Genomic DNA, 13,471 nt, shown 5'->3' with positions numbered 1-13,471 from the left:
ACTGTCCCCCGCCCCTCACCCGGGTTGGAGAAACACGACCCAGGCGGTCTGGGTGTGGGGTAAGAGGAAGTTGTTGGAAAGTCAGACCGGAATGGCCGCAGGGAAGGCCGGGCAGGGCCGGGCCCAGATGGTTCCTGTGGAGGAAGCCGTGGGCACAGCTGCGAGCCTGCTTCCCTGGCCTCCAGCCGCACTATCAGGGTGACACAGCTGGTGCTTCTCCTGCAGGCTGCAAGGAGACCTCCCCCACCGGCGCCTCCCCAAGCCCGCCCCGCATCACATGAGTCCCTGTGGCCTCCCGCCCCTTCCCCAGGCCGGGCAGCGGCTGCCGGAGGGCCCACAGCTGTCTGGGGCACAGAGGCCCCCGGCTCCCAGGAGCCCAGGCTGGCCTAGGCCCCTTGTCTTTCCCTCGAAGCCCCACGAGGTCGGGAACGGCACTCAAGGCGGTGCTTGGGCCCTGGCCCCACTCCGGCCCCTGGAGGGCTGCCTGCCTCGAACCCAGAGCCAGGATTCTGTCTCCTGCCTACACTCCAGCTCCATGTCCCGGGCGTCTCCTGCGCTGGGGAGCGGGCTCTTTGCATCCACCAGCTGCTCTGCGTCCCAGGGTCCCAAGAAGGGCAGCCCAGGTAAGGGGGTGGGAGACGGGGGCGGGGGCTGTGGAGCAGGTGGCCAGAGCGCGGCATCTCCAAGCTGCTGTCCGCCCAGCTCTGTCGACAGCACTGGCCGCTGCGTTGACTCACCGCAAACATCAACACGGCCACCCCCCAGAGCACAGTCCTCTCAGCTGGGACAGGTGGCCCGGGAAGACCTGGCAGGTGCCAGGCAGGCGTGTGGGCCCCACCCAGAGGCAGGTGCTGGAGGTGGGGGCTGCTCGGGCACATCTGTGGGGTGGGCTCGTCCTCCTCGGAGGGAAGGTGGGATGCAGGCGGATGGCCACACAGAGCCCTCCTCCTGGGAGGACCCCAAGACTTGGAGTTTGGGTGAGGGAACTGAGGCCAGAGAGGAGATGGCCTGGCCCAGGGCCCTGGGGGTGAGCGATGGCCCAGGACTCAGCCCCGGCCCCCCGCATGCGCAATCCCTGCTGGGGCTCCCGCCCTTCGGAGCTGATGTCGGAGGGAAGGGGTGGACAAGGGCACTGGGCCTTTGCCCTCCCCAGGGGCTGAAGCTCCCTCTGACTCCCCAGGTCCCAGGGGCAAAGCCTTTGGAGGCCTTGCAGGGCACTGACCCAGGACTGCAGGCAGGCTTCGCCCTCCCTGGCCACAGCCATGGGGCCATGCTCCGAGGAACCTTCAGAACCTTCTGGAGCTCCCAGCCCCAAGTCTTACTGCTGTGGTCACGTCCAGGGTCCAGGTGGGCCCCTGAGGCTCATGCCCAGCGCCCGGCCCAGGAGTGGCCTGCCCCTCTCCATCAGGCACACCCAGACCTAGAGAGCCAGGTGTGCAGAGGCTGCTTGGCACAGGGACAGTGCCCTTGACTTGTCCCCAGCGCAGGCGGCCAGGATACCTGCAGGGGGCAGCCAGGCTGCTGGTGCTCAGCTGGAGGCCTGACCCGTCCCATTCCAGGTGGGCACCGCACAGCCGCCCTTCCTTCCCTGGGATGCCCACCACTGGGTGCTTGGCCGGCCGTCCTCCCCGAGCCTCAGTGTCCTTGTTTGTCACGCCCTGTCTGCTCCCTAATGGAGTACAGGGGCAGCTTCTCAAAGACCGGGAGGGCACAGGGGAGCAGGTCGGGTGTGTGTGCGAGCGGCCAGCTGCTCTCCTGTCTGGGCGGCTCAGGTGGGGGTGTAGAGGGAGTCTGGGGCTAGGAGGTGGCGAGGAACCCGCTGTGCCCGGCGTCACCCGTGGACCTGGTTGGGCTGTGGGCACCTGGAGCACATGGTCTGAGAGGGCCGCTGACGCACATTGTCAGTCACGGTCACTGGGCGCCTAGAGGGTCACCAGGAGCAGGAAGCAGTGGCATTTGGCTGGCAGGTTGGCTGCGCGCTTACCTGAGCACAGGGATCCTGGCCCTGGGACCCAGTAGCTTTTATGTGCTCATGTCCTGTGTCCTCTAAGTCACCTGTCCCGCAGGACAACCACAGCTGCACCAGGAGGCATCCTGCCCCTCAAAGCCCCCAGGGAGCCAGTGCTGGGCCCTGCAAGGCCGCAAGGCACCACCAGGGGGGCAGCAGAGAGACGGGGCTGGAGGGAGCCCTGGGGGCCAGGACAGGCCTGTGGGCAGCACGGCTCCACCATCCTCGGGCCCTGGGCTTCCCTAGAGTCCTTGAAAACCTTTGGCTCTAAACTACAAAAAGAACAGTAGGATATACAGTTAAAGCCGAAGCATGAGATCCTTTCTGTTTGAGAACAAACGTAGCCCATGCGGCTGTGGCCGCCTTCCTGGCTTGGGAGAGGCGGGGAAGGCGGAGGCTGGGCCCCTCTGGCCCTCAGATCCACAGCAGAGCACAGGGCAGGCCCTGCCGCCCCCCTGGGGGGTCTGGGGACCTCCCCAGCCGCACTGAGGCAGAGGACCAGGGCAGACGGGTCCCCTGTGCGGAGCTGCTCAGGGAAGGGCGGGCATCCGCCTGTGCCGCGTGGAGGCGGCCCCTTTAGAGGCATGCTTGCTGCACGCGGATTTATTAGGCGCCTACTGTGTACTAGGAGCTGTGCGGGTCCTAGGGAACTTGTTCCCAGATGCAGAGAAGGAGGTCAGGGTGCCGTGTCCCCACAGGAGTGAGGGGTGGGGACCAGCCCACCAGAGGGTGCCGGGGACGGAGGCACTGGAGTCTGTTGTAGATTGGCTGGAGCAGAGGAGGCTCAGGGGCATCACAATGGGAGCACCCCGGGGAAAACCCGAGTCGGGCCCGAGAGGGACAGCGCGGTGTCCAGGTAGTGGACTTCAGCCAAAGATGGCCAGTGAGTGTCCCGTTCCCGAGGAGTACAGCCAAGCCCGCTAGGACATCAGGGGCCATTGGGCAGGACCCCAGGGAGGCACATCCTTCCAGGAAGCCTGGAGCCCAGCACAGCCCGGCCCCTGGTCACCTGGTCTAGGGGCAGGGTTCAGAGGCCACCACAGCCACCCGGTGGCGCAGGCTGCTCCCCACCAGGCCCCGCCGTCCCTCTCCTGCCCCAGCTGCCTCTGACCACAGGCTCTTCTCCAGAAGGATTCCGCCTGGAATGCCCTTCCACGCTGTATTAATTTCCTGGGCCACTGTAACAAATTAGAAACCGGGTGACTTAAAACAACAGAAATCTGTTTCCTTCCAGTTCTGGAGTTCGGAGGTCTGAGATCCTTCTGGGCAGGGCTATACTCCCTCCAGAGGCTCCAGCTGGGGGTCCTTCCTGCCTCCTCCAGCTCCTGGGGGCTCGGGGCATCTGCGGCTGTGGCCACATCCCCCCATCTCTGTCTGTGTCTTCACATGGCCTCCCCAGCCATCCCTTCTGTGTTTCAGGCAGCAGGGCTGAGGGAGGTGCCCAGAGCCCGCACGCCCCCCTGTCAGCCATGGGCAGGGCCTGGGCACATGGCCTCCGGCTGCAAGGGAGGTGGGGGCCCCAGGGAGTGGGGCTGTCGGAGGCTCCCGTGGTGTCCCCCCACCACCCCGTTCTCAGTCAGCTGCTGCCCGTGGGCCTGTTGGGAGACCGCCGGCTGTGGGTGCTGTGGATTCGCACAGGGCGTCTGCGGCCAGAGCTTGCATGAGTGGACATCAGAGTCCACAGCCCTCTGCGATGAGGGCAGAGGGACCGTCCCTCCTGTGACATGGCTGTGAGCATCCATCCGTCAGCAGCTTGGTCGCTTACGTCATCTGTACCGTCGCCTGCCCGGGTGGCCCTCCTGTCCCTGATGTCCCTGCTCAGACCCAACACAGACCTCGTCCCGCACCTCCTGTCCCTGTCTTGTTGACCACAGTGCCGGGGCCCCTGTGTCAGAGTCGAGGTGCAGGGTCCACGTGCAGCCATGACTGCCGTCACAGACGATGCCGAGGTTCTGAGGGGCACACATCAGGCGAGAGCGGAGATGCGCTTGAACCTGGCCCTGCTGGCGCTCCAGGATGGATGCAGGGCCATTCAGGGTGGGAGGCTGGCCCCAGAGCTCCTGCCAGACCAGCTGATCCTGGCAGGAAACTGGCAGCACCAGGGTGGGAGTGAGCCACGCACAAAGGTTCAATGGCCACAGGGCCAGCACCGAAGTCGGGGGACCGATAAGGGCCGCGGGGTAAAGGGGGCAGAGGAGAAGTTGCAGAGAGAGGGGCCCGGAGTGGGAGTGGGGACAGGGGGCCTTCAGGCGAGGGGACCCTCGGAGAGGGGGCCACAGGACAAACACCTTCCTCCCCACCCCCCAGCAGCCTCCTGGGCGCAGGGCCGAGGAGCAGAGATGTGGCTCCAAGTGCAGAGCCCCAGCCCCATTCTCCCCCAGGCCCTCGAGAGAGCAGGGGCCCCTCCGTGCCGTGAACTGGAGGGTTCTTTCCCTGGGATTTGCCCGGTCCTTGCCCGTGCCACCACCATCCCCCACACCTGCAGGGCAAGCCCCACAGGGCTGTCCGGCCAGAGGAAACCCACCAGCCGTGTCCTCCCGGCCTATCAGACCTGGAATCTGGGCCTAGAAAGACAGAGTCACAGGGTGGGAAGAGTGCAATCTAGGCCAGCTTCCTGGAGGAAGTGGTCCTGTGGGGGAAGCTGGGGGAGACAGACTTTCACTTCTCAAGGCGTTTGGACTGAGAAGAAAGGCACCGTGTCAACCTGCCTGGGCCCTGCTCTCGGGGCTTTCTCACACACTTTCACTTCCATGACAGCAGCCGCCCCGGCAGTACGGCCGAGCCAGGGCCCTCTGCCGAGGGCTCCTTCCTGGAGAGCCTGCTGGGGTTGGGCCTCAGGGGCCCTCTGTCCGGGCAGCTCCAGGGAAGGAGGGAAGAGGGGCGTTTCCCAGCACCCCCGCCGGGGAACTCCAGGCCTGCCAGCGTGTCCACGGACTGGGTCATTGGTGTCCATTGCCACAGAACCTGGGGCTAGAGCGCAGCCGCACTGATGACATTTTTGGCATTCAAGCACCACCACCATGCGGACCACCCCTGGGGCGGGGCGGGTGCTCAGGAGGGGCTGTGACCGTCAGAGAGGGACAGCAGCCCAGGTGGAGGTGGGCTTCAGAGGGGACCCCAACCGGGAGGCATCCCGGGTGGACAGAAGTTTCTGGCCTTTGTCATCATGCCACTCGCAAGCGTGCGCAGAGGAAAAGGGGTCAGAGCAGGCCGCCCTGTGTGTGCCCCCTCCAGGCCTTCCCTCTGCCCGGCCTCACCCCTGCCTCGCCTCCCCACGCCCCTGCCCACCCGACTGCTCCAGCCCCAGGGCCTGTGTGCAGCTGCTCCCCAGGCGTCCGCCCAGCCCTCACCCAGCCTCTGCTGGGGTGGCCCCTCAGCCAGGCCTCCCCTCACCACCTGGCTCCCCAAAGCCAATCCTCTCTCCAGCTGCATTCTTCTCTTTGCATTTATTATTTCAGCCAACAAACCAGGGGGTTCCCAAGTTTCCATATTTATTCATCATCCATCTCCCCGGCAGGCAGGGTGCTGGCTCTGCTCTCTGCTCACTGTGGCGCCTCAGCGCCCAGGGCAGTCCCCGCTCTCTGGGGTACTCAGCACTCGGTGTGAGCAGATGCATCCGGGTCCAGGTGAGCCTGGGCCGCCCCACACGCAGCAGGTGCCTGCTGAGGCCGCTGGGTCCGTGGGGCGCGTCGGCATCATCTCCAGGCTCTAGACCTGTTGTCACAGCCACCATCAGACAAGCCGCTGAGGCCCAGAGACAGGAAGTGACTTGTCTGGAGTCACACAGCGAGCAGGGCCAGGGCAGAGCTGGAACTGGGCGCCAGCCCTTGGGCCTGAGGAGCGGTGCTCGCACTCTGACCTGCGGGGAGCCACGCTTGGGACGGGCCCTGTGGTGGGCTGCTGGGGGCACTGGGCATCCGAGCTCCTGGAGAGGAAGCAGTCAGGCAGGTCTGGGGTCTCACCAGCCTAGCACCAGTTCTGGGGTCTGCTGCCCAGTGACCTGGATGAGACCCTTCCCAAGGCCGCCAGCAGGTGGTCTGGGTCAGAGGTCAGCCTAAGGGCCTGTCTGCAGAGAGGGTAGGCTCAGCCACGGCTGCCCAGCGTATGGGGAGTCTACTGAGCCCCACCCAACCCCCGGTCGTGTCCACCATCAGCCCCAAGCTGGCAGTGCAGGTCTCCCTTGGGACACAGTGCCAGTGGGGGCTGGGGGGCAAGCCCTGGGCGGGAGACACAGGAGCAGGTCACCAGGGTTGGTTCTTGCTGGAGCCCAACGGGCGACCCCATTCCAGACTCCTTGGCCCGAGGAGCTTCCTCCTGGCCACCCTTTAAGGTGTCATCAGCCTGGTTGTACAGAGGAGGACACAAACCAGAGAGGTCAAGAAACTGTCCTAAGTCACACAGCACATTGCTGACAGGGTTGGGGGCCTCCCTGTCTGCTGAGTGCCCTCCCCACGAGGTGGGACCTTAGGAAGGGACCCCTTCTGTACACACCACTCTGTGATGAAAGTCCGCACCTTCAGGTGGACCCCCTAAGTGTAGTGTGGGCTGCTGGCTCCGTACCGGGGAGGCCACAGCAGGTGCCTGGCACTCCCGCAGCTGACACCTGGATTGCTGTCCCGGCCGATGCTGGCAGAGCGGCTCCTCGGCCCGGGGTCCTCGGAGAAACTCCCCAACCTGCTCTGGGTCTTCCCCTACCGGCCTTTGAATCGTGCCCATGCTGTGCAGCCGCGGGCCACGGAGGGCGTGGCCTCTGGGTGCAGCTCTCACTCTCGGAGGGATGAGAAAGGGGTCCCAGAGAGGCGGCAGCGTCGGGCCACCTGCCCCCAAGGGGCTCGCAGTCCTGAAGGGACCCGTGGACAGAGGTGCAGGGAGCACACGGTGGGGGGTGTTCAGCCCATCACAGCCCCCACAGCCGGCAGTTGCAGGCCGTCGCCCTGATGGCATGGCCAGAGTCCACGGTGCCTCGGCCTGGGCAGAGGAGGGAGCCAGGCCTGGCCGTCACAGCTGAGAGCCTCCGCTGGGCCTGCAGAGCTTTGCAAATGCCCTTGGGCAGCGCAGGGAGCAGCCTGAGCCCGGGGCCTCCGGGCTGGGCCTGGGGTCTGGCTTGTGTGGCCTACACCCCCTGATTCTCAGTGTGCTGTCGAGAGGGCAGTGGGTGGATGAGCCCATGGCCAGGCTGGGAGCTGGCCCCAGAGTTGCCCCACGACCCTGCAGGCCTGTCTCCTCGTCTGTGATGGGGGGACGATCGCCAGCCCTCCGCCAGGTCGGGCACTGGAGAGGGAGGCGCTGGCCAGCGGCCTAGCCCGCCTTCCGGACCCACCCCGGCTCACCCTCCCGCCATCCTCAGGCGCCTGCAGAGCCTATGCAGAAGGAACCGGGGAACGCACCCCACCCTGGGCCCCCCAGGCTTCCCCCTCCCCCCAAAACCGGGGTGCATTCTGAATGTGGTGGGAAGCCCCGACTTCACAGGCCTAGGAGGGGCGCGGGTGGGAGGAAGGACGGCCGGCGGGACGGAGCCGTGCTCGCTGCTCCACCCCGCCTGCTCGCACTCCAGGCTGCGGAGCCTGGGGTCCCTGGACGGCCAGGGCCAGCCCGCAGCCCCACAGCTCTGCTGGAAGCTCGGCGTCCTCAGAGACCGAGAGCCTGCCCCGTTCTGGGCCGGGGCCTCGGAGGCCCCTTCTGCTGGGCTCTCCTATAGGAAAGAAGACCTGCTCTGTGCAGGGCGCCCACCAGCCAGGGCTCGGGACCCCAACACTCAGACCCAGAGCTTAGACTAGAGCTCAGAGAGGCCGCAATTTGCTGCCAACCCCATGGCTGGCTGCACCCCACTGCCAGGCTGGTGCCTTGGCCTAGGGCACCATGGGCCCCCACCTCGGTGCTCAGGCGACCCTGTTCCTGCTTTCTGCCCACTTGTTCCCTGGGGTCCCTCAGTGCAGGGCGTCCTTCTGACGTTCTCCCAGCCCTGGGATGAAGAATAGACAGACAGACAGATGTCAAGCCTGTTTCTGCCTGCCCACCACCACAGCCTTTTCTAGACCAGGGCTGGGACCTTGAATCCTAAAAGCAGGTGACAGGAAGGTGACAGAGACTGCAAGTCAGAGCCCCCCACGTGCTCTGAGGCCAGGACAGCACGGGCTCCGCCGGGGTTTTCCTTGTCTGCAGGGTGAGGGGCCAGCTGGGGGGCCCACCTGGGCGGAGCCTCGGGGCAGAGGGTGCAGCTGGGCCGGGAGATGGGAGCGGGCCGCTTCCTGTCAGAAACCGAAAGTGCCAGGTGCTTCCTCCCTTCCCACGGGGACCAGACAGCTGGACGCAGCCCTACAGCCCCACCCCTTTGAGCCGTCCCCCCAGCTGTGCCCCTCCAGCCTCATTTCACAGCCCGGGAAGTGGGCCGGGGTGGCCCCTGGCCGCCGGGGTGGACAAACGGGGGCAGTTCACAGCTCTGCCGCCACTGGGGCTGTGGGTCCGGCCTGAGCACCTGGTGCAGTTTCAGAGTCTTTGTGCAAAACACAGGACACAAAGGGCCTCAATAATGCTTACCCCGCACACCTGGAGATGTGGCCTTTCAGGTAGACGGGACATAACGGAGCATTAAGCCAATTTTGCCTGTTTCTTCTTTACTCCTTTGCCGACAGAATATGAAACAGCACACGTGACTCATGTCCAGCTCCCAGCAGCTGGGCTGCTCCGGGTCCACAAGTCCAGGAGACAGAGGGGCGGGCCTAGCCCACCACGGGCAGCTGTGCCGCTGGTGGGTTCCTGCTGGTCTTATCCCCTTGTCTCTGTGCTGATCTTTAAATTAGAAACCATCTGCACATGGCAGAGACTCCCCGTCACGGAGGACAGAGAGGGCACGCTGCACCATCTTCTCAGAGCCCGCGCCCCCTCCCCTTCTTGGTGAAAATGAATTCTCATCATAGGTTCAGTGCTGGGAGGTCACCCTCGCTTCGGGCAGGACCCAGCTCAGCCGTTCTAGTGGGGCCTGGGCCAAGCTGTGGGGTGGGGTCCCCGCCCGTGGGGTCCCCGCCCCATCCTGGCTCCTCACCTGTGAGGAGGGGCCAGTGACACGTCAGCACTTACAACCTCCTGCCCAAACCACCCAAGGGACTATTTTTATCTGTGTGTGTCTTTCCTGGACTGTGTCGTCCCTGCAGGCCCGTACCCCTGGGCCGGGCCCAGCTGGGCTGGAGGAGGGAGCTCTGGGGAGACACCCTCCTGCCCCCGTGAGAAAGGCCTCCATGTAGCCAGGCACCCAGTGATGTTGTGGGTGTTTCTGGAGGCTGTATGCGCCATGGCTTCTGGGAACTGGCACCCCCAGGAGAGGTGAGGTGGGGCAGTGGCCAGGAGGGGTGCCGAGCACCTGGACCCTGGGGCTGGTCCTGCCCCTGAGCAAGTGGGGCCCCGGCCGAGCTAGCTCAGTCCTCTCTGAATGTGGGCTCCGTGGTCAGCCAGGTGAGGCTGTGGGGGCAGCCCATGCAGAGAGCAGGATGGCTGTGTGGCTCTGTGCCCATGTGGCTCTGTACGGGCCCTCACAGAATGGGGTCATGCTCCACTAAGGAAGACTCGGTGACCTTGGGGAGATCTTTGATGTCACAGTGGGGTGGTGGAAAGTCCTGGGGTCACTGGGGCCACTGAGCACTGCGACCTTCAGAACATGAGGGAACCCCATTCCACTCCAGGATGCAAGAAATGGGGTCCTGGGTGGGAGAGGGATGCCTCGGCCCCTCCATGAGGCTCGAAGGGGGATGTGGCCCTCGGAGATTCCGTGCCCACCCACCTCAAGGAGGGGGCCACCTTGAGGGTCAGGATCCCGAGCTATTGAGAGGACACCCCCAAACCCTTGGCGAGGTGAGAGAATGTGACGCAGCAACAAGCTGGGGCTCAAAATGTCTGCCTGGTGGGGAGCCAGGCGCAGGGCTGTGTCTGGGACAGGAGTGCCCGGCTGCCTCCGGCATCAGAGCAGCCAGGCGAGGGGCACCCAGCGGCAGGGTGGATGGGGCTCAGACCTGCGTCCTGGGGTGGGGTGTCATGATTACAAACGGTGGCCGTGGTCATCGCAGTGTTTCTATGGCTGAGCTCTTCAGGGGCCGCTTTCCCGTCATCCCTGCTTTACCCACCGCACAGACAGCAAAGAGGCCCCCTGGCAGGGTAAGGATCTGTCACACGCGACGCTGGGCCTGTTCTCGAAGCTGTGGTTCCACGGGCTTTATTTATTTTTGCCTGTAAGTCCCTAAAACTTTTTCGAAAAACCAAGTTCCCCATAGAGTGAGAGTTCTTACAGAACAGCTTCATCTGGTTCAGTCATGCCCGACCCATGGACCACTTCTTTTTTGGTGGGTATGGGTGGCCCGCGGCCGCTAGAGAAGTTGACGGAGATGACGGCTAGCTGCACCTACAGCCTGGCCCAGGGTCGGGAGGAGGGCGGGCCTGGCAGATGTGTGTAAGACACACGGTGGTGAGCAGCACGGGGGGCACCCCCTGAAGGCGCCCAGCCCACTCAGTCTGAAACGGGGCGACGTGAGAGGCAGGACTCAGGCCTGGGAGGCCTCACGTGTTGACCGTCCTGAACCAGCGGCAGGAGGCGGGACCCTTGTTGAGGGCACAGCAGCCAGCTCGCAACACCTGTGTTCATGAAGTCCCGGAAGCTGCAGAGTTAGGGCACTTGATTAGCGGACATGTTGCCACAAAACCAAACCGGCCAGGCTGGTCCCTGGAAACCATTCTACCCAGACTGGCATGCGTCAGCTTTTCATTCAGATAAGCATGTTGTTAAATGGGCAGCTGTCTCCCTTTGGAATCCAATTCTGGTATAAATGCTGGGTGGATGGATGGACATATATGTGGGTGGGTGGATGTATGGACGGATGGGTGGTGGGTGGGTGGAGAGACAGAGAGGAAAGCAGGGAGGCAGAAAGGGAAGTTGTAAGCATACCTTTCAAAAAATTAAAAGCAGTGTGAACGTATGGGCCCTCGGGCGCGTGTCCAAGGTGGGCCCCCTCGTTGGTGAGGGGGCCAGCAGGACGGCAAGGACACCAGAGGAGGACGTGGGTGGCGCTGGGCCCCGTGAAGAAAGGCTGTCACCCAGGCTGCTTGAGGAGGCTTAGTAAGGCACAGTGTTTTCTGTCAAACACAAAGTTTGCCACATGTCAACCTCTTGTCGACACTCAATCTACCGAGTCTGGGACCAATGCCAGTCAAGGGGCCACTGCCCTGCGGCAGCCGGTCGGACACCGTGGGGCTGAGGTCGCCTGCTGCCTTTTCCCGCACTGGGGACTGTTGATTCCTAGAGGGAGGCAGAGAGGACAGAGTCCTGCTGGGCCTTCACATCCCGAGGGATGGCGCATCAGCCGGCCAGGCTGCAGGGGCTGCGCAGGGAAGGGAGGGCAGAGGCGAGGTGAGGCGGGGGCCGGTGGACCAGGGGCTGGCTGTCTGGCAGCTGAGGGCCTGGGACCACCTTAGCTCTGTTGCCCAGGCACCTGGAAAGTCTTGGGCGTCTGTGGCCCTTGAGGCCACAGACTGGGTGCCACCCTGCCCATCGCACAGGCTGGGCGCAGGGCCACCACCCTCTTGTTACTGAGGCCCCGCTGCGCAGGAGCCACTGTGCACCCTCAGAGCCCCCTCCCTGCGAGGATCCGGGGCCTCAGAGAGACAAGGGCCCCCAGCCTGGACCCAGGTGCCGCTGGGAGGCTGGAGGTGGTCCTCAGGGCTCCATGGTGGGCCTGGCCACCTCACTGCTGCAGCAGTGCCCGACGGCCAGGTGCTCAAGGCGAGCCAAGAAGGCATCGGGAGAGGCTTGGAGGAGCCTGCACATGTCTCATGGGGCCAAAGGAGCCAGGCACGGAGGCCTCGTGGGGCAAGGCGACTGTCACATGCAGCCCAGAGCAGGCAGGCCCACAGCAGAGGCAACAGAAGCAGGCCGGTGGTGGCCGGGGGGCTGAGGACGGGTGCAGGGATGCCTGTTAATGCATCTGGGGTTGCCCTGGGGAAGGGGGATGAAAAAGCCCTGAGAGGAGATGGAGGTGGTGGGCACACAGCACTCTGACTGTACTTAGTGCCGCTGAGCTGTTCATTCTTAAATGGTTAAAACGGTAATTTAAGGTTTGTGTATTTTACCACAATAAAAATAACCTTAACTTTCTTTTAAAAGTATTGCAAACGATGAGCACTTGGTCCAGGCCTCAGGGCCCTGCCGACCCTCCCACGTGGGTCCTTCTGACGTGGAGAGAAACCCAGGGAGACTGAGCCCCATCCCTGTCCCTGGACTGGGCGACTTTATCTCCCTCCTGCCTGGGCCTGTGCCCGTTTCCCCTGGCTTTCTCTCCAGATTTGCTGTGGGAGGAGCCGGCCTGCCAGCTTATCTGCCAGTGCCCAGGCATCTTTATCTCCTCTGCCGGCCACAGTGGGCATCCGCACCAGGCCGCGGCTCTTCCATTTCCAGCAGCCCAGGTTCAGCATGTCTGTATCTGCGGGCAGTGGCTGGGGCATTGGGCACCTCGGTGTCCCCCACCAGGTGCAGAGCACCCGTAGGACCAGAGGGTGTGAAGGCGCTGCTCAGGGCTTGGCCAGCGTGCCCTCTGGCCACGGCTCCCAAGGACCTGGATGTACCTCTGCTTTGCATCCTCTGGGCGACTGGCCCACTGACTGGCAGGCTGATCAATCACAGCACCTTCCTCCTGAGCACGTAGGAGGTCCCGCACCCTGCAGATGCCATCTCCCAGGGCAGGGCCGACAATGTGCCGAGGAGACATGTGCCTTTCAAGTCCCAGCCAGCAGGTACGCCCTATCCGTGGGGAACGGCCGTCCCCTGAGTCCATGACGGCTGATACGTTTGTCAAATGAGAGTAAAGCACCAGGCAGGTCCTGCCGCTGTGGAACCTTCTACAGCTTGCCCTCGTTCTGTGCACGCCCGTTGCCTCTGGACCGCCCTTGGTGTCTCTGACCTGGGCTGAGTCACACGCCTTTTCTGAGTGTCCTGTGCACGTCCGTTATGGCAGACTTAAGAAAGTGCTAGATATCCCAGAGCAAAAAAGACAGGCTGCTCCTGCCACTTACATGAAGACCCTGACAGCTTGTGTGACCTCTCTGGATTCCGCTACTGCGTCCATGAACAGGTTTGCAGTTGAAGTCAGATTTCAGACAGACAATATTTTATTAGATACACCTAAGGAGGCGCCCCGGAGTCAGAGCCCATCCGCGGGCTCAGTGCTGGGATACACCTACACTAACAATTATTCATTGTTTATCTGAAATTCAAACTCAACTGGGCATCCTGCATTCGTATCTCCTCGATCTGGCAACCCTATTCGTGAAAGATTTGAACCCATTACATAAAATAGGATTGATTGCGTTTAGCTGCAAATAGTAGAAAACCTACTAGCAATGTAAATAGGGTCTGTCTGGTTTTGTCCACACAACAAAAGCCCAGAAGCAAGTGGTTCAGCCTGATACAGCAATGCCATCCGGGTC

The 13,471-nt window shown here is 63.5% G+C and overlaps 1 protein-coding gene across 2 annotated transcripts in view; it reads left to right on the top strand.

The window, feature by feature from the left end:
* Nucleotides 1–306: 306 nt before the first annotated feature.
* The window catches only part of CBFA2T3 (CBFA2/RUNX1 partner transcriptional co-repressor 3), an 80,835-nt gene continuing 67,670 nt past the window's right edge, over nucleotides 307–13,471 (top strand). For both annotated transcript variants that reach the window (XM_036924261.2, XM_036924260.2), the window contains exon 1: nucleotides 307–623. In XM_036924261.2, coding sequence (XP_036780156.2) covers nucleotides 536–623 — 88 coding nt within the window. In that variant the 5' untranslated portion in view covers nucleotides 307–535. The remainder of the gene's footprint in view (nucleotides 624–13,471) is intronic.

Source organism: Manis pentadactyla, chromosome 15, assembly GCF_030020395.1.
Source record: "Manis pentadactyla isolate mManPen7 chromosome 15, mManPen7.hap1, whole genome shotgun sequence".
Classification (NCBI taxonomy): domain Eukaryota; kingdom Metazoa; phylum Chordata; class Mammalia; order Pholidota; family Manidae; genus Manis; species Manis pentadactyla.
This window is presented reverse-complemented; position numbering and strand designations above follow the sequence as displayed.